At 44.9% G+C, this 15,235-nt stretch overlaps 1 protein-coding gene across 1 annotated transcript in view; it reads right to left on the bottom strand.

Annotated features, from left to right (window-relative positions):
- Window positions 1-14,016, bottom strand: part of med13a (mediator complex subunit 13a) — an 80,359-nt gene extending 66,343 nt beyond the window's left edge. The window contains 2 exon segments of the mRNA XM_086160472.1: window positions 4,536-4,770; window positions 13,804-14,016. Of these exon segments, the coding sequence (XP_086016598.1) occupies window positions 4,536-4,770; window positions 13,804-13,869 (301 nt within the window). The 5' untranslated portion in view covers window positions 13,870-14,016.
- Window positions 14,017-15,235: the final 1,219 nt, after the last annotated feature.

The following is a 15,235-nucleotide window of genomic DNA, read 5'->3' as shown; positions in this document are numbered from 1 at the left end:
AATTCCGTCGCTGTTGAATAAGACTTTCCCCCCTTTAACTTTGCAGCTCGCGGAAAACATGCAGCGGTCGGTGAGCGCCTGCGAGTAAAATCGGCAACGTCACAACGTTTCTGCGTGCTGGTGGAGGAGCTCCCTGGTAGTTCGGGTGGTACGGCATGTGAAAACAAAGGTTCAACTCATAACAAAAAAAAAAACAAAGAACCGCTTTTCCCAAACACAAGTCTAAGAGCAGCAGCAGGAGCAATAATCTACCAAAGGAGCACGGCGGTAAGGAGCTACTGATGACGAAAAGGGAGTCGGGCTAAATGAGGAAGAACTGAAGAGGAAAGTGCAACACTGAACAATCACTCGACTAAAATTATTCCGATGCAAAATAGATCAGTGAGTCTTTTGGGAGAGGAAAAGATGGCCATTTATCTTTTGCATCAGATGCCCCTGGTCAGGAGACTCCATCTGCTTTTTTTTTTTTTTCCTCATTGCGAGGGAGGGGGGGGGGGGTTACTACATTTGCATAAGAATGCATGCCTATACTCAACCTCTAGGAAGGGGGAGGCAAACCATTTAATTCGGCAATGGCATTCGCTTGTTGGGAATAATTTCTATGCATGGCCAGGGAAAGATTAGAATTAGTTTTCTCATTGTGTTGGTAAGACTAAGGCAACTTGTCCACCGGTGTAGAGAAGTTGCTCGGTGGTTTGTTACCCTTACATTCCTTCAATGGTGATTAAGCGACAGACGTTAAAAGATCCCTTAAGTTTTCCACCCTTCACTTCTCTCGTCTCTCTTGCTCGGTCCTTCTTCCTTCAACTCCCCGGAGAGAAGGGATTATTGGCACGCTGGTATACAGAAATGGCACTTGCTAGAAATTAAAAGACTTTCACAGGCTGCTAATCTAATGAGGGTGGAAAGGAGTTGTAGGGGGGGGGGGGGGGGGGCAGCACCAAGAGCCATTTTCAACTTGCCTAAATGAAAGGAGCGGATTTTCTTGGTTACCACCACCATTGCATTGAAGTCTAAAATAAGAGGCCGAAAACATAAAAATGAAAAAGGATTTTGCATTCCCATGGCGGGCTGGGACCAAAGCAAATACATATCAATCCAAATATGGCCCAATGAGAGCGTGGCAGTGAAAAGCCAACGACATCGGTGACATTCAAGTGAAGCGCGCGCAGCTGAGAAGGGCGGGAGGACCAGAAAAATCCCCAAATACCGGCCGATATTTTTTTGATTTGCACCTTAACTGGCAGGAGATCCAGGACAGCCCACAAAGCAGAGCAGACTGTCAATCATCAACTGGCTTCTTGGACAGCATGTACAAACACCGTCGGAGGGGCGATGCTTAATTCAGATCGCTGTTCATCTCCCTTCTTTCATCGTTCACGGTTCGCCCAATGAGTCGGAGGGGGGGGGCAGACAAAATCTACAGGCTCGAAGAAAAGGGTCCGTGGCCGAGGCCATGCTCAAAGAAACCAGTGGACCCCAAGTGTGGGAGACTCGAGTCTTCAACACAAATTGTGTTGAGACTGCTCACCGGTTGCGGATCTGAGGTTGAGATATTTAGGAGGGGAGAAAGAAACTCTGATTGAGAGTCCATCTAGAGAAGCTGCTCAGCTTCATTTCCCTGACGGAGGCCACAGCAGCTCCAGGGGGCAGAGAGACTGATGGAAGCAGGAAGACGTCTTCCAGTGGAGAGTGTGGGTTGGGTTGGGGGTGGGGGGGGGGGGGGGCTACAGCTTCCAAAACAGGAAACATGGATTACAACACCATCCATCTGGCCACCACTCACACGGAGACATGTGGAGTCAGAGTGTGAAAACACTTGAGGATCACAGGGAGAGTGGGGAATGTGAAACATCAGGTGCTCTGGATGCAAATCTCCAGACTGTCAACATCAAGTCCGGTCCTGGGGATATGAGCTGTGCCACCATGTTTGAATTTGCGCCGTATCACAAACAAGCTTTCTGTTAGTATCAGACATGTTTGGAACTTATTTTCAAAATGCCTGCTATGTGTACAATTTTTTTGGTCAGTAACTAATTTCTTTCCCGTGATCTACAGGAGACTCCGTCGTAATCTCCCCAAAGCAAGAAGTAACAATGCTGTGATTTCCAAATATAGATCATCTGAAGCAGCCGCCCCGACCCCCGCCTTGAAATGTGGCACAATCTATTAGGAGGCCCGCAGCAGTCATTTCAGGTTATCACCAGGACCCATTGGTCCTGAACGTGCAGCCCGTCGTAGCCCCGGGCTCCCATTTGGTGTCCGCTTTGGGGGGGAACGTCCCGTAATAAAGGGTCACAGACAAGCGGCGCTCGACTCGGGCTTCGAAGTTGGATCTACATGGGTGGAAACGCCAGGGAGCAAAAACCAGAGGAGGCTTTTCCATCTTTCTGCGCTAACATTGTGGCTCGCAAACAGAAAGAAAAATGTGTCTCGCTTGAGCTAAATGGAGCTGATCTCAGTCTCCACCACCAACTTCCTTTGCGGCTCATCCTCTACAGAACTGCAACATTTAGACTTCTTCTGCTTCATCTGCTAACGTGCAAGGGTCAGTTCGATACGTTCGCCCTCTCTCGAGCACACAGCTAAATGTTTTGGCACTGCCGATGTATCGGACTGGTTGTTGGGTCAGCCAAGGATGGGGAGGCATTTGCAAGTTATAAGATTATACAGATTCAAACGTTTCCCAAGGGCTCTCACTTACAGGGTATCTCCCCTGTGCCTACCTGACAAGTAGGGAAATCACTATCATTTTTCTTGCTGCAACCAATGACATGTCATGACAGAGTGATTTATGTTGGCGTGTTTAGTTTACAAAAAGCTTAAAGCGAAACAGCGTTGTTTTTAGTCTTTTACAGCTATCACTCCCTTAACTACACAACCTTGAGTGGATCCACCAGAAGGTGCAGACAAAGGAGGTGTGAATTCATATTAATCTTTTCTTTTTCTTCCCCTGCCAGAGACCTACCATAGGTCTCCTTGAATAAACCAATTTGGGAAACAGAGCTAGCAATACTCCGACACGGCACAAAATGAATCAATCGCAAGCGGACGACTCTTCAATCACTGTCACGAAGGACAGTTAATTAAAACAGGATCAGAATCAATGGGAGTTTTCTTTCCATGCATCTTGTCTCCCCCCTTTCTTTAAATGACAACTACATTCCCCAAGACGCAACTCACAGAGATTTTGGAGTATTTTGCCACGAGCGCGGATGAGCGTGCTACGTAGCCGGGGATTTTACAGTTTGGAAACTTGTCGTGCAAGACATCTTCGGTCTTGAGCCATCATCCCATCTTCCGTGCTATGAGCCCCGAGCCTGATGTTGCACGGGGAGGCCACGCCGAGGTGATCGCAAAGTTGTTTCAACGTGGTTTGTACTTGCAGACTTTTCCAAAACTCGAGTTTCCTTCCCATTAAACTTTTCTTTTCAGCGTCCGCACACGGCCACAAATGGAAGCCCGGTGATCCCCAAGTTCATCTCTATATCCAGTATGAGGGCTTAATGTGGCCACTCAATGGACATCAACAGTGATAAATAAGGACCAGTGGCTTGGATGACAGTGACAAGCATGTGGTGGTTTATCACCAGAACATGAAAGAGCAGTTTTACAAATTAACAAAGGATTAAAAAGCCAGCTCGGCAAGGCATTTGCTAAGCAAACTCTGACTGGCACTCCACACCGGGCAATGAAATAACGACACGGGTGTTTCTCTGATAGCAAATGTATCGGTGGAAGGATGTTGGAATTGGAGGTCTAGAGGAAGACCAAAGAGAAGACTGATGGATGTAGCGAGAGAGAAGGATACAGAGAATAGAGTTGGATGGAGAAGGTTGACTCGCTGTGGTGACTCCAGAAGGGAAAAGCCCAAAGAAAAAGAAGAAGTGTTTCCCTGAATCAGCAGATATTGGAGTAAACAATGAGATCTAAAAAAGCCATACGGTCTTCTGCTGCTTCAAAATGGGTTTCAGGGAATTTCTATTGAAATGTAGTTTCAAACTTTCCTCTTTGGAAACCAGGACATGGCTCAAGATTTCAAAATCATTGTTTTAAAACATTTTAAAACGAAATGGCTTAAATACAGAAATGTGAATTAGAAACTTTCTTGTAAAGTCACACCCTGTCGGTAACCTCACTTCTCTTTAAATCCAAAAGCCCAGGTTTTTTTTTTTTTTTGGTTTCAGAATCATAGTCTACAGCCCCAACTAACATTGGCTTATCAGACTTCCCTCAGCTCCCTCTGGAGCCACGAGAGACTTCTATCACATATGCAGTTGCACTCCCAAAGACCTGTAAACAGACTTTGATGTGATGTGAAGTTCCCTTTAAACTATCACGCGGCAGCAAAGTAAATTACACGCTCTAAAACTGTGGGAGCGACCTATCAAGTCAAGGAAAGCGAGTGTCAGTGAATCCCTTAAAAACACCCAGGGCGCTGTTCTACGGCTGACCTCCGACTCACGCCGCGATAAAGCCGACGTTAGCGTGCTCTGGAAAGTCCGTCCTTGTCGGCCAGACGGCCGGGCCCTTACCTGCGAGCTCGTGGTGGATGAGATCGGCAAAGTTGGGGTCGTCGCCCCACCAGAAGAGCCAGAGTTCCCTCCGACCCTGCCGTTGACTGCGCCGCCAGACGCTCAGCACGTCGGCCTTTAGGCAGCGGCTGAAGCTGCACAGGATGGGGTCCTCCTCCGTCACCGCGAACAGGATGGGTGCAGAGGTGGGGCCCTGCCACACAAACCTCTTCCATTTGATCCCCGTCAAGTCAGCCTGCGAGAGAACGGGAGAAAGCATGGTCGGTGAGAGCAGAGCGCCACCTCCGAATAAACATCCTCTGAGCGCTATTAATCCTTTTTTTTTTTTACAATGCAGTTCAATCACATTTTGCTCGTGCAAAATGAAGTGGTCAAAAAAAAAAAAAAAAAAAAAGAGTAATACATAAGAACCGTTGTGAGGTCGTAAAAAGAACACAAGGAGTTGTTTTGTTTTTTGAATCTAGCCGTTGACAGAATGTATCCTTGAGGTGCTCCCAATGTGGCCGTGTTCGAAACGGAAAGAAAAACCTGAATGCAGGGCCGTGTATTGCGGTCGTACCGCCTTCATTCTCATTATTGGTGAGTGCTCTGGGCTGCTTTGCCTTTTTTTTTTTTTACAAACGCTGTCTGGGTTTTATAGGGAGAACAAAACACACATGAAAAAGCCTCATCGGCAGTAAATCACCGGCAGGGTTATTAGGTGTTAAGGCAGGAACATTACGCTTCACTGCTAGCTAGCGCCGCCGCTCATCTCACATGCACAGGGAGACTCTTGTGGCTACCTGATCACATGCACCCCTCCGCCACGAGACACAAAGCGCCTTAGATGTACATTCCCTTTTCTGTCCGATCTTGGTCTTCTATCTATCCTTGTAGACATTTCCACTAATCCTTGGGAACATGGGCTGCTCATTTCCATGCCGTTAAGGTTGAGTTAGCAGGCTGTCCGTCTGTATATTCAACCAATTAATCCATTATAATTCAGGGGATATCTTAACTTGAGTGCAGAGGCGCTGGGCCTGAACAAGCAATTACCCATGGTTGTGGCAAAGTGGTGGTCTTTTGCCCGGCTCCGGATAAGCTGGGAGATTTGTGGAGCTAGGTATGATTGAGATGACTGGAGATTTTTTTTTTTTTTTTTTGCTTTTAGGAGGGGTTGGTCGTTTAAGGACTGGCGGACTGAACATCGTGGGGCCTCAGCTGGGCGGTTACATCACAACAGGTTAGCAAACCGTAACACATAGGAAGCAAATCCTTCATGGCCTGAGGCTGGAAAAGCGAAATTCTTTCTGAACATATTCATGAACTTCTGTGCTCAGGTAACGCACCATAACAACTCTCTGTGCCTATAATTACACACTGTATGGCTCGCCTTCTGTCTAAAAGTAGAAAGGGTAAAAAAGCCTGACGTTGCAGTGCTGTCCCTCAACAGCGTCCAAAACACATTTGATGATATACGCCCGCTTCGACGCAAACAGAGGGAAGATTTTTGGGATGCACACGACAGAGCTGCATCTGTGCATAAACGGCTGACCTACAGCAGCTCGGTTCCTCCTTCCTGCTGGAGTGTGATGTGCACTACATTACACCTGCATCTTATGAGGAAACATCTGGGTGCACAATGCAAAGGGAGCGGGAGGACAACGGTTAACTGTGAAACCAGATCATAAGCTGTAAAATCAGCTATTAAGAACGTCAACGCCCCCCCATCATGTCGCTGAACATCACTTGTCCTCGACGGCATTGTGTACGGGGCTTCGTCGTAGAAAAGGTTTTGTTCGGAAGAGCGGTACAGATTTTATTACGGCTTTCCCCTCCTCGGAGATTGGTTTCACACTCTCAAGAGCTGATTATGTGGTGCGCACAGTCAACTGACATCAAGCCGAACGCAGGACGCTTATATCTGACTCGACTCGGTTCGAGTTACGTGACTTCAAATAAGTATTTTGGCGCCTCTTGTCATTTCAGAAGCTAAATCCTTTGTGAGTTGTTCGAGCCTGTCCTTAAAATGCGCCCTCACAGGTAGCGTACTCTAAACTATCCTTGGTTTCACTTTTTCGATACAGGTTGAAACCCATTAGATGGACACTAATTTATTTGTTTATTTTGGGAAATAACCAAGTCCCCGGCACGATTAAAAACAAACTAATTTGTCAATGTGAAGCCAGATTCCACAGTTGTGTCTCTTAACGGGCCAAAAGACATGAGGTGAACTGTATCGACTGGAAACGCTTCGACAGGTTGGTTTAAGTTCGAAGTGTGTCGGCTTAAGCCCGCCAGACAACTGTGACACTGGATGTAGTTTTGTTTCGGTTTATTTCTTTGGCAATCAAAAGATGTGTGTCTTTTTTTTTTCTTTTATGCTTATTCCAACAGAGGGAAACTCAGCTACAACTCTTTACACAAAATCAAAATCAGTCTCATAAATACACAAAAAAAAAAATACATTTGTATATTTTGTGCGAGACAGCGGCTTCTTATTTTGTCTGTGCCACGATGCAATTCAGTGACATTTTAGTTTCTTGATGCATGTTCACAGAGGACCGAAATAGTGGGGGGGAATCGAGCGATGCATAAAATTTTTTACATTCGTAACTATGAAGTACATTTTGGCGAATATTTGCAAATGTCAAATTTATACAACTGTATGATGAAACTTAGAAAAGGATCACGAAGAAGCTATAATACGTTTCAAGAAGCAAAGAACTGGCTCTGCACAGTGTCGGGATTTAATGATCGCCAAGCCTCGAGTGTCTCCTCACCGTTCAACACTTGCAGAAATAAGTTAGAACATCCAGTCGTGACGAGCGGACTGAAGCTACAAGGTTTGTCACCACTCCAGACAATTAGAGATGCGCTATGTTTTATTTTTGGGTCGCGCCCCATCAGCTGTGAGTTGATACAATACGAAAAAGCAACTTTGCAGTTTTGTTCCATCTCAAGCCATTCAGTCTTAAAGTGACTCCTGCTTTGTCACGGGGTGCTACGATGTCATTTATTGACACGTAATGCTGGCCATTTAAATTGAATTGAACAGGCTTTAACTTAAAAATGGAGAGCCGCTTTTGGTTCTTACCTCTCCGGCCACAGCAGGGGGAAAAAAAAAAGCAGCGCCGTGGCTGCTGCATTCCCTCTTTCACATCAACAAGTTCAACAGGCTGTTCTGATTGACTTTATCATTCTTAAAGCTGTTATAACTGCTCCAATGCAGCTCATTGAGCGAGTACAAAGCTCTCTATTTCTGAAATCGATCCTCTTTATTCATTTAAGCACTTCTAGCCAGAAGGAATGCAAGTTTGCGCTTGATTTTTTTTTTTCTCCGCCGTTTAAGACATGAATGGCAATCGATGCTCCAAAAACCGAGCCTGGTCATAAAACGGTGCGTGTACTTGAGACACGATCCTCACAGAAAAGCTGCTGCAGAGATGCAACTCATTTGTTTGTTGCAATCGGACCCCAAATGTCCCTTTAAGCCATATCAAATATTGCGTTCCCAACATTGAAGCCCGATTCGTACATCTCATCAGCTGTTAACACAATGTTATGTGAGTTTATACATCCGAAGTATCGCGAAAGTGTTGAAATGCAGCTGTCCGACCAAATCACCGGGGGAACACTGGGACACGATGTACATGTTTAAAGTTCAGCTTCTTGACAGACGTCCAGCAATTGTGGCTGCAACTAAGCATATTGTTAAGCAAAAAAAAATAAACCTAATAGCTGCAAACATGAAAACAGCAAGAGTACACACCAGAAGAGCAACTGTCGGGGAGTTTGACTGTACAAATGCAGGAGAGTCGTTCATACAAGCCAGACCAGTTTGGATTCTGCCACTGTGTCTGAATTACCGCATCCTGTACTTTCATTCAGGGAATGTTGTTTCAGCGCAGGGAAAGCTGCAACGAGATCCTCACCGGATTCTCCGGAACCATTTGACACAAAAGTATCAACTGAAACCTGGACTGAAATAACCTGGACTGAAATAATGTACACCTCTTAAATGAGTGGAACAAAAACGTGAAGGATTTAAGTTTCCTTGAAAACTGTAATAGTTGCCATTCCACTTTCTCTGCTGACCATAAAAGCGCTCTCTCTCTCTCTCTCTCTCTCTCTGGCAACTACATGCAAAATGACATGTTTTCATTTAGATAAGACTTAGGAAAATGGCATGCCGAAAAAAAAACAGTACGCTGACAACTCAGTTAATGTAGCACAAGCGCACGTAGGCCAAATTGAAGCCACTGACCACATCCTGTGGGTGCCGAAAAGTTTAACCTGGTTTGGAGATTAACCAGTGCAAGCTACCGCAGCTAAAATAACACAAATAAAACGATGAATGCCGCAGGTGTGCCGGGATTACGTGAATAAAATACAAGTCTGCCTGGATTACAAACCGATTCATAATCATATTCAAATGCATTTCGTCAGCATTTAGGCATTTAGATGCTTATCCTTATTTGTGCCATTAAAGTGGAGGAGTGATTTACAAATCATGGTCTACAAAGGAGGCATGAGAAAAAAGTTTTCTGCCACCGCGGTGTAAAACCAACTAAAATAGTTTGTTATTATCAACAAGTCATTATCCTCGTTATTGCTTATCATTATGTTAATGACTTCTAGTCTCTGTGTGACACCTCTGTCCTCAATATGCAAACATTCAACTTGGTCCGTCCGTTTCAGCCAACTTTGTTCTTCAACATTTCTCCGGACAACTTCAGTGCACATTGCAATGAGCAGAATCTTCAATCACAGTATGTAATTTAATATCCTGACCTAATATGGAACCTCCAGCCAAACGAAAATAACGGCAGAGCAAGATGTTGTCCTCCCGTTACTAACTGTATCCCGTGTATACCAGAATGTGTCAAAAACATCGGGTAGAAATTATCTCTCGCGTTGAGATTTTCATTTTGCCCTAAAATCACACAAGTGTTTTGGAGGATGCCGTGAACCTTTTATGAAGCCTGCACTATGTGTGAAGTACATACTCCATCTGGGAAATATTTTACTACCTGCAAGCACTGGACACTATGCCAGGAAAAAAAAAAACAGACCATAATGCATTACAGTAGTCAAGACATGCATTACAGTAGCAGGCAATGATGGGCCGCAACCGAGGCATTTCTGGCGTGAAGTCAATAAGTATAAGGCCGAATATAGTTATTGCAAATGCAGGATGAGGCAGCCGACCAACAAGAGGGCCCCGGGACACTGAGAGACATTAACATATTGTGCCTGAAAAACATTTATAAATATGCTGAACTAAAGTATGCGTATCGAGAAAATTTGCGCGTAGATTGTGAATTCAGACCCGGTTGTTGATACGAGTTTCCTTTCTAAATGTTGAGACTAGCGTATTTACAATTCGCACATACTCAAATACGGAGTTAGAAAAAAAAAAAAAAAGATTGCAATTCGTGCTTTCCATTTTCCACACTTCTCCGAGAGGGGGAGAACATAAAACCAGGTAATTATACTTTGCGACACTCGCGACGGGCTGCCAAGCTCAACAGTGTGCGTAGATGCGGAGAAAATAAGACGGACCGCGCAAAAACTGTGTCAAGTTTTACCATGAATACGACGACTGTGGGAGATCGGGACGGCGGGGACACATCGCGAGGCAGTCATTTTGATCTCGCACAATTTAACCAGCTAAGCCTGATTTTGGGGGTGATTCGACAAAAACATCTGAAGCCACTTTCCGAAGAAGCGGGCGACACACAGCTCTTCCAGCTGCATATGTTTTGTTCAGACAAGAATGATTTATTTTGGCTGCCGATTCATTATGGAGGTAATTTGTGATGAAGACTGTCAGACCGAAATGAAAACCGTGTGCAGTGGTTGATATAAAGGTTTAGATTTGTTTTTGCAATCCATGACCTATGCCTTGAATTATGCAAAGCGGCTGGATTTAACAAGGATCCACAGATACGAAGAACAAACGCGTCGAGAAATAGCGTACGTACTGAATACTGTGTTGCAAAAAAATGTGCGTTCACTAATCGTCGTCAAATGCTTCATGACCATTTGATATTTTTTCAGCTCCATGTTTTAAGTCTTTAGTCCATCATCATATTGATGTAGCAAACAGTCGCCACTCTACACTGACTCATAAATCATATTAATGTAAACCTGGTAAATCCTCACGCAGCTCTGTTCGTTGATGTTGTCGTTGGTTTTTAAAGTGCTTTTGCACAAAAATATGAAGACTTCCCTCGAACCTCTGCTGGTCACCTCTGCTGGTCACAAATAAACTGCTGTCCGTTCGTATTTTTAAGCTTTGAGAAGCAGAGCTCAACAGCGGTTTCGTCAAAAGCCTAGACACATCTTCCCCTCATCAACAATATCCAAGAGGCAGCCTGCCCTATCAAGGATAAATGTGCCTTCTGCAGTTGTTCTGTCGGCCCTTTCAAAAAAAATTAGCAGGAGACTCCGTGCGAAAGGGAAAAAAGAAAAGTTGCCAGAGACGTGTAGTGTCTCGCAACATTCGGAATACGTTCTGGCCGCGAGCACGACTGTACCTCGAGCACTTGATGCGCACTTATGGAATTTATAGATTCTCCTCGGTAAATACGAGCAACCGCTTATAAAATACTCTGACGACAGAGCTGGCAATGTGGGTCATGAGACATTTTGTCTTTCATATGTCAAAGCCAAATATCACACTGAGGCACAAGAAGGGAATTTAAGGCCAAACCCAATGGATACAGGCAGGAACTTTTTCCTGAAGTGATGCATACTTGAGGGTTACGACCCCGGATTTCGCCAGCTGCTCACCTTCCCTCAGGCCACTTAGGGTTCTGGATCTCAGTGGGGAACACAGTGTTCGAACAGCTGCCTTCCTGCCTATCAAGATATCAGACGAGCAACAGGTGAAGCTGCCCAAATCATGTCACAGATGCTCCTCAGCTATCACGCCTGTCTCTTTTCCTGTCTGTCACCTCTCTCTTCCTCAGTTAACATTGTCACAGAGCAATCATGAAACCAATAACTGTGTGTGTGTGTGTGTGTGTGTGTGTGTGTGTGTGTGTGTGAGGTGCCATTATTTTTGAAGAATGCAAATTTAATCTGTCATTGCTGAAACATGCACACCTTTTTCAGTTTATCGTATATTACGCTCAATGTTACTGACAAACACAAAGTCTTGTGAAGTGATTCCCCCCCAGGAGGCACACCAGACAACACTACCAGTGAAACACATGGCGGCTCAAACTCCAGTTTTCCAGACAATGATGCATAACAATCAGAACTTCCACACAATTAATTATAACAAGCCAGCTTTCGCAACAGGCGCTATCATCCTCCGTATAAAAGTATTCGGTGAAAAATGACGGGGAGGAAAGAACCATTTATTTATTCACATTCTTTCACCATAAAACCACAAAGTGGAGTCTGTTCTGTGAGTGAGTCATAACAGCAGTGGTGTTATGCTTAGTCTCAGTGAGCAGGAAAATGTCAGCCAGACAGGCACGGCTACACATCTACCTCTCACTATCCACTGTAACCAATGCTGCCTTCAAGTGCTGTCGTAAACATTGTAATTACGAGTTCAGCGCACACAATCAACCCCAATGGAGAAGTACTGAGAGAGTGGGGATTTTCTGCCATGGAATGCGACATTCAAGGGGCGGACAGCGTGGCTGCTCTTTCAACGGGTGGTAAAAGCAGTGTAGTATTTCACAATATTGTTATAATACTGGCTTCTGCATAAATATCATTATCCAGGGGGCTCTACTTTCGTTCCTCGGCCGCAGGTTCACGCGTACGTCTCTCTTTCTTTTAATCGCTCATAATGCACTTGATGTGTTTAACCTTCCGCCGGCGTGTTGCGTAACAAAAATCCGAATATTTTAAGATGGATTACTCCATATCTGATAAAAATCACACCTGCGCCTTCGCCCGTGGAGGCAGGATGTCAACAGGAGCATATGAAGGTTGCATTACACTCCCCGGCTAAGCTACAAGCAAAACAGTTAAGCCTGTTGACAAGCCAATTAACAGCAAAAACAAACACATTCTGACTGCGCTCTTGATTATCCGACGCCTCTACATTTTCCTGTAGCGGCTTCAATCGTGCACTTCAGTCACTGCTCACTGGTCTGTTTATCCAAAGGGAGTTTGGTTTAAAGAAGACCTATGAGCACAACCTCAATTAATGCGGATAATGTGAACTGGCCCACAACTGACAACGCGATACGATGAAAAGATACTGACAGACGGCGCGGCGCATGACATGCCTCACCCAACTCCCAGAGTCGCTTATATGAGCAGAGACAATAGTAAAGATATGTTAGCACTCAGATGCTTGTAATGTGTAGGAATGCATGCCAGGGATTATATAATCAACCAGGGGCCTGTGCCCTAGTTGGTGTGAATTCTAGAGAATCGGGTCCAAGGAGATTAAGCCCCTGACAAACAATATGATTACACATTACATAAATAATTAACGTTTGCCAGCGAGTAGATGAACACCAGAACAACATGCCAGTTTACAAGACCTTTTTTTTTCTGTCAAAAGATTGTAGGGGGGTGGATTGGTGAGGTGGGGGGTCCCTTAAAAGAAGAAAAAAACAAACACAAAAAACGACGAGGTGTGCAAGTTTGGCATTGACATCGGTTCCTCCAGGAGTTGTCGGTGTAAATTCCAACAGCACCGAAGAGCAGCAGCGTTTTTCCCCCCGTAAAGAGCCCGATCATTTCACTATGCAAACTTCACTACATATGTTTGCTTTACGGGTCACCACTGGGGGGTTGGGGGGGGCTAATACTTCAAATGTAACGCAAAAAAAAGTAGCAAGTTCGTAACAACAAAGGGTCTGAGGGAGAAGGGAAGAGAGTGAAACTCACCGGGGAGGAAATAAATAAATATCGACAAAATAACGGGATAAAGAGTCGTTATTTCCATGCTAACTCGGGAGCGTGTGGCCGTGTATGTTTTGTAAAAATAGTGTTATTAGGAGCTCAATGAGCGAGCGGTTGTTTTAGTTAGCTAAAGGGAGACCGGGGGTTTGCGTCGCAGGGGGATTTGTATCAAATGGAAAATTACAACTTGGGAAAACAAAGTGTTTGTAAAAAAAAAAAAAAAAAAGAGCGGCGTCGTATTGTTACGGCGGCACACGGAGAAATCTTGTCCCGAAATGATGTCAGCTCGACAGGCCGTAAAGCCTAGCTAAGCCGCTATCAACTGATGCCGCTACGGCTAACGTTAGCTTAGCCGCCGCTCAGCTAGTTAAAAATGGCTGCTTTCCTTTAGTTTTAAATCTCTTACCAGACAGAATAGATTGGAATGGCAATCCTCCAAGCTGGCCCCGTTCGGTACAAAACAAGAACTCATCCTTCTTCACTGCGAGATCCAACTCTCCATCGTTTCACTTCCAGGGAAATAAAAAAAAAAGCAATATTTTTTTTCGGATTTGTCTTTTTTTTCTAAAAAAAAATGTGCAAGCTTAATCAACGAGAAATATTTTTTTGTAACATTTGGCTGGAGGATAGTTAATTCAACAACCTTCCAATTTGCAGTTTCCCCCCGCCGGAGCGAAAAGCGGATAAAAGAGGCTGTGTGGTCTTTATGTCGACATTTCAGAAACACACAGTACGAGGCAATTAAAGGAAGCGAGAAATGTTCATAAAACAAAAAGAAAAGGAGAGCAAAGAAGCAACTCTCCCCCTCCCCCTTAGCCCTAAAACGGTCTCTGCTTAAAAAAATAAAAATGTCCTGTCTTACTCCTCCATCGCAAAATTCCGTCTAAGATCGGCATACGTCCTGTAAAAACCCCTCGAAGGATGGCGTCGGCCTATATTTTAACGATTAATTCGATCATAATTTCTGTCTCGGTTTCCATTTGAATTCATGGATTCCTTTCTTTAATGGCGGCCACAGGGACAACTCTGCCTTCCACAGCCGATTGGCTCATTCGTGGTCAAAGCTTTGTCAAGCTGGCCGAACATAGCCGTGAACACATCACAAAGTAGGCGACGCTTCCGGTGAAGTAAAACCACGCGTAGGTGCGTTTTGGCCGCTTACAAAAAACACGGAGTTCAAACAACCGGGGAAACCACGCGTGGTTGCGTGTCACCCTTCGCCGCACAGCGGGGTTGTTTTGTTTCGGGTATTCTATCCTCCAAAGATGCATCATCGCCCCGGAGCGCAAAGGTGATGATTTTATTTTGAAAGTCCGCACACCGGCTTCCGGCCATGATCATGTCTAGCTCTATACTGTCGTGGTCATGAGGGCTGTAATAACACAAGACTGATAGGTATTGCCGCTAGGCCAGCGCAAGTGGCGCTGCTGAGCAACAGATTTTGTTACTAATGATCAAACCCCTCTAAACTTGCTCACTTACACAGTGCACCACCTAGTGCATGTGATGTTGCACTCGCAATTGAAATGTGCAACCCAGATGCATCGATAAGCCCTTTGTTTTGTTTCACTTCATTCAAATAGGCGACGTTCAGCTGACCTCAATTTAACCGGCTGAGATGAAGAAAACATTGGAGGTAAAATGTGAGCGATGCAGAATTGCAGCGGTGCGACCGATGGATGTGTTGGATGAGGAAAACATGAAAAGGGCGGTACATCGAGGACATGAGAGAACATTGATAGATGTAGACACGAGACAGATCTCTCCAGACAATAGAACTATGTAACCCGGTGAGCTGCAGAACATGAAAATAACGGAGAATCCGAGCAGAGCAGACA

Source organism: Fistularia commersonii, chromosome 15 (assembly GCF_037954325.1).
Source record: "Fistularia commersonii isolate RoL2024-O1a breed Wild chromosome 15, RoL_Fcom_v1.0, whole genome shotgun sequence".
Lineage (NCBI taxonomy): Eukaryota > Metazoa > Chordata > Actinopteri > Syngnathiformes > Fistulariidae > Fistularia > Fistularia commersonii.
This window is presented reverse-complemented; position numbering and strand designations above follow the sequence as displayed.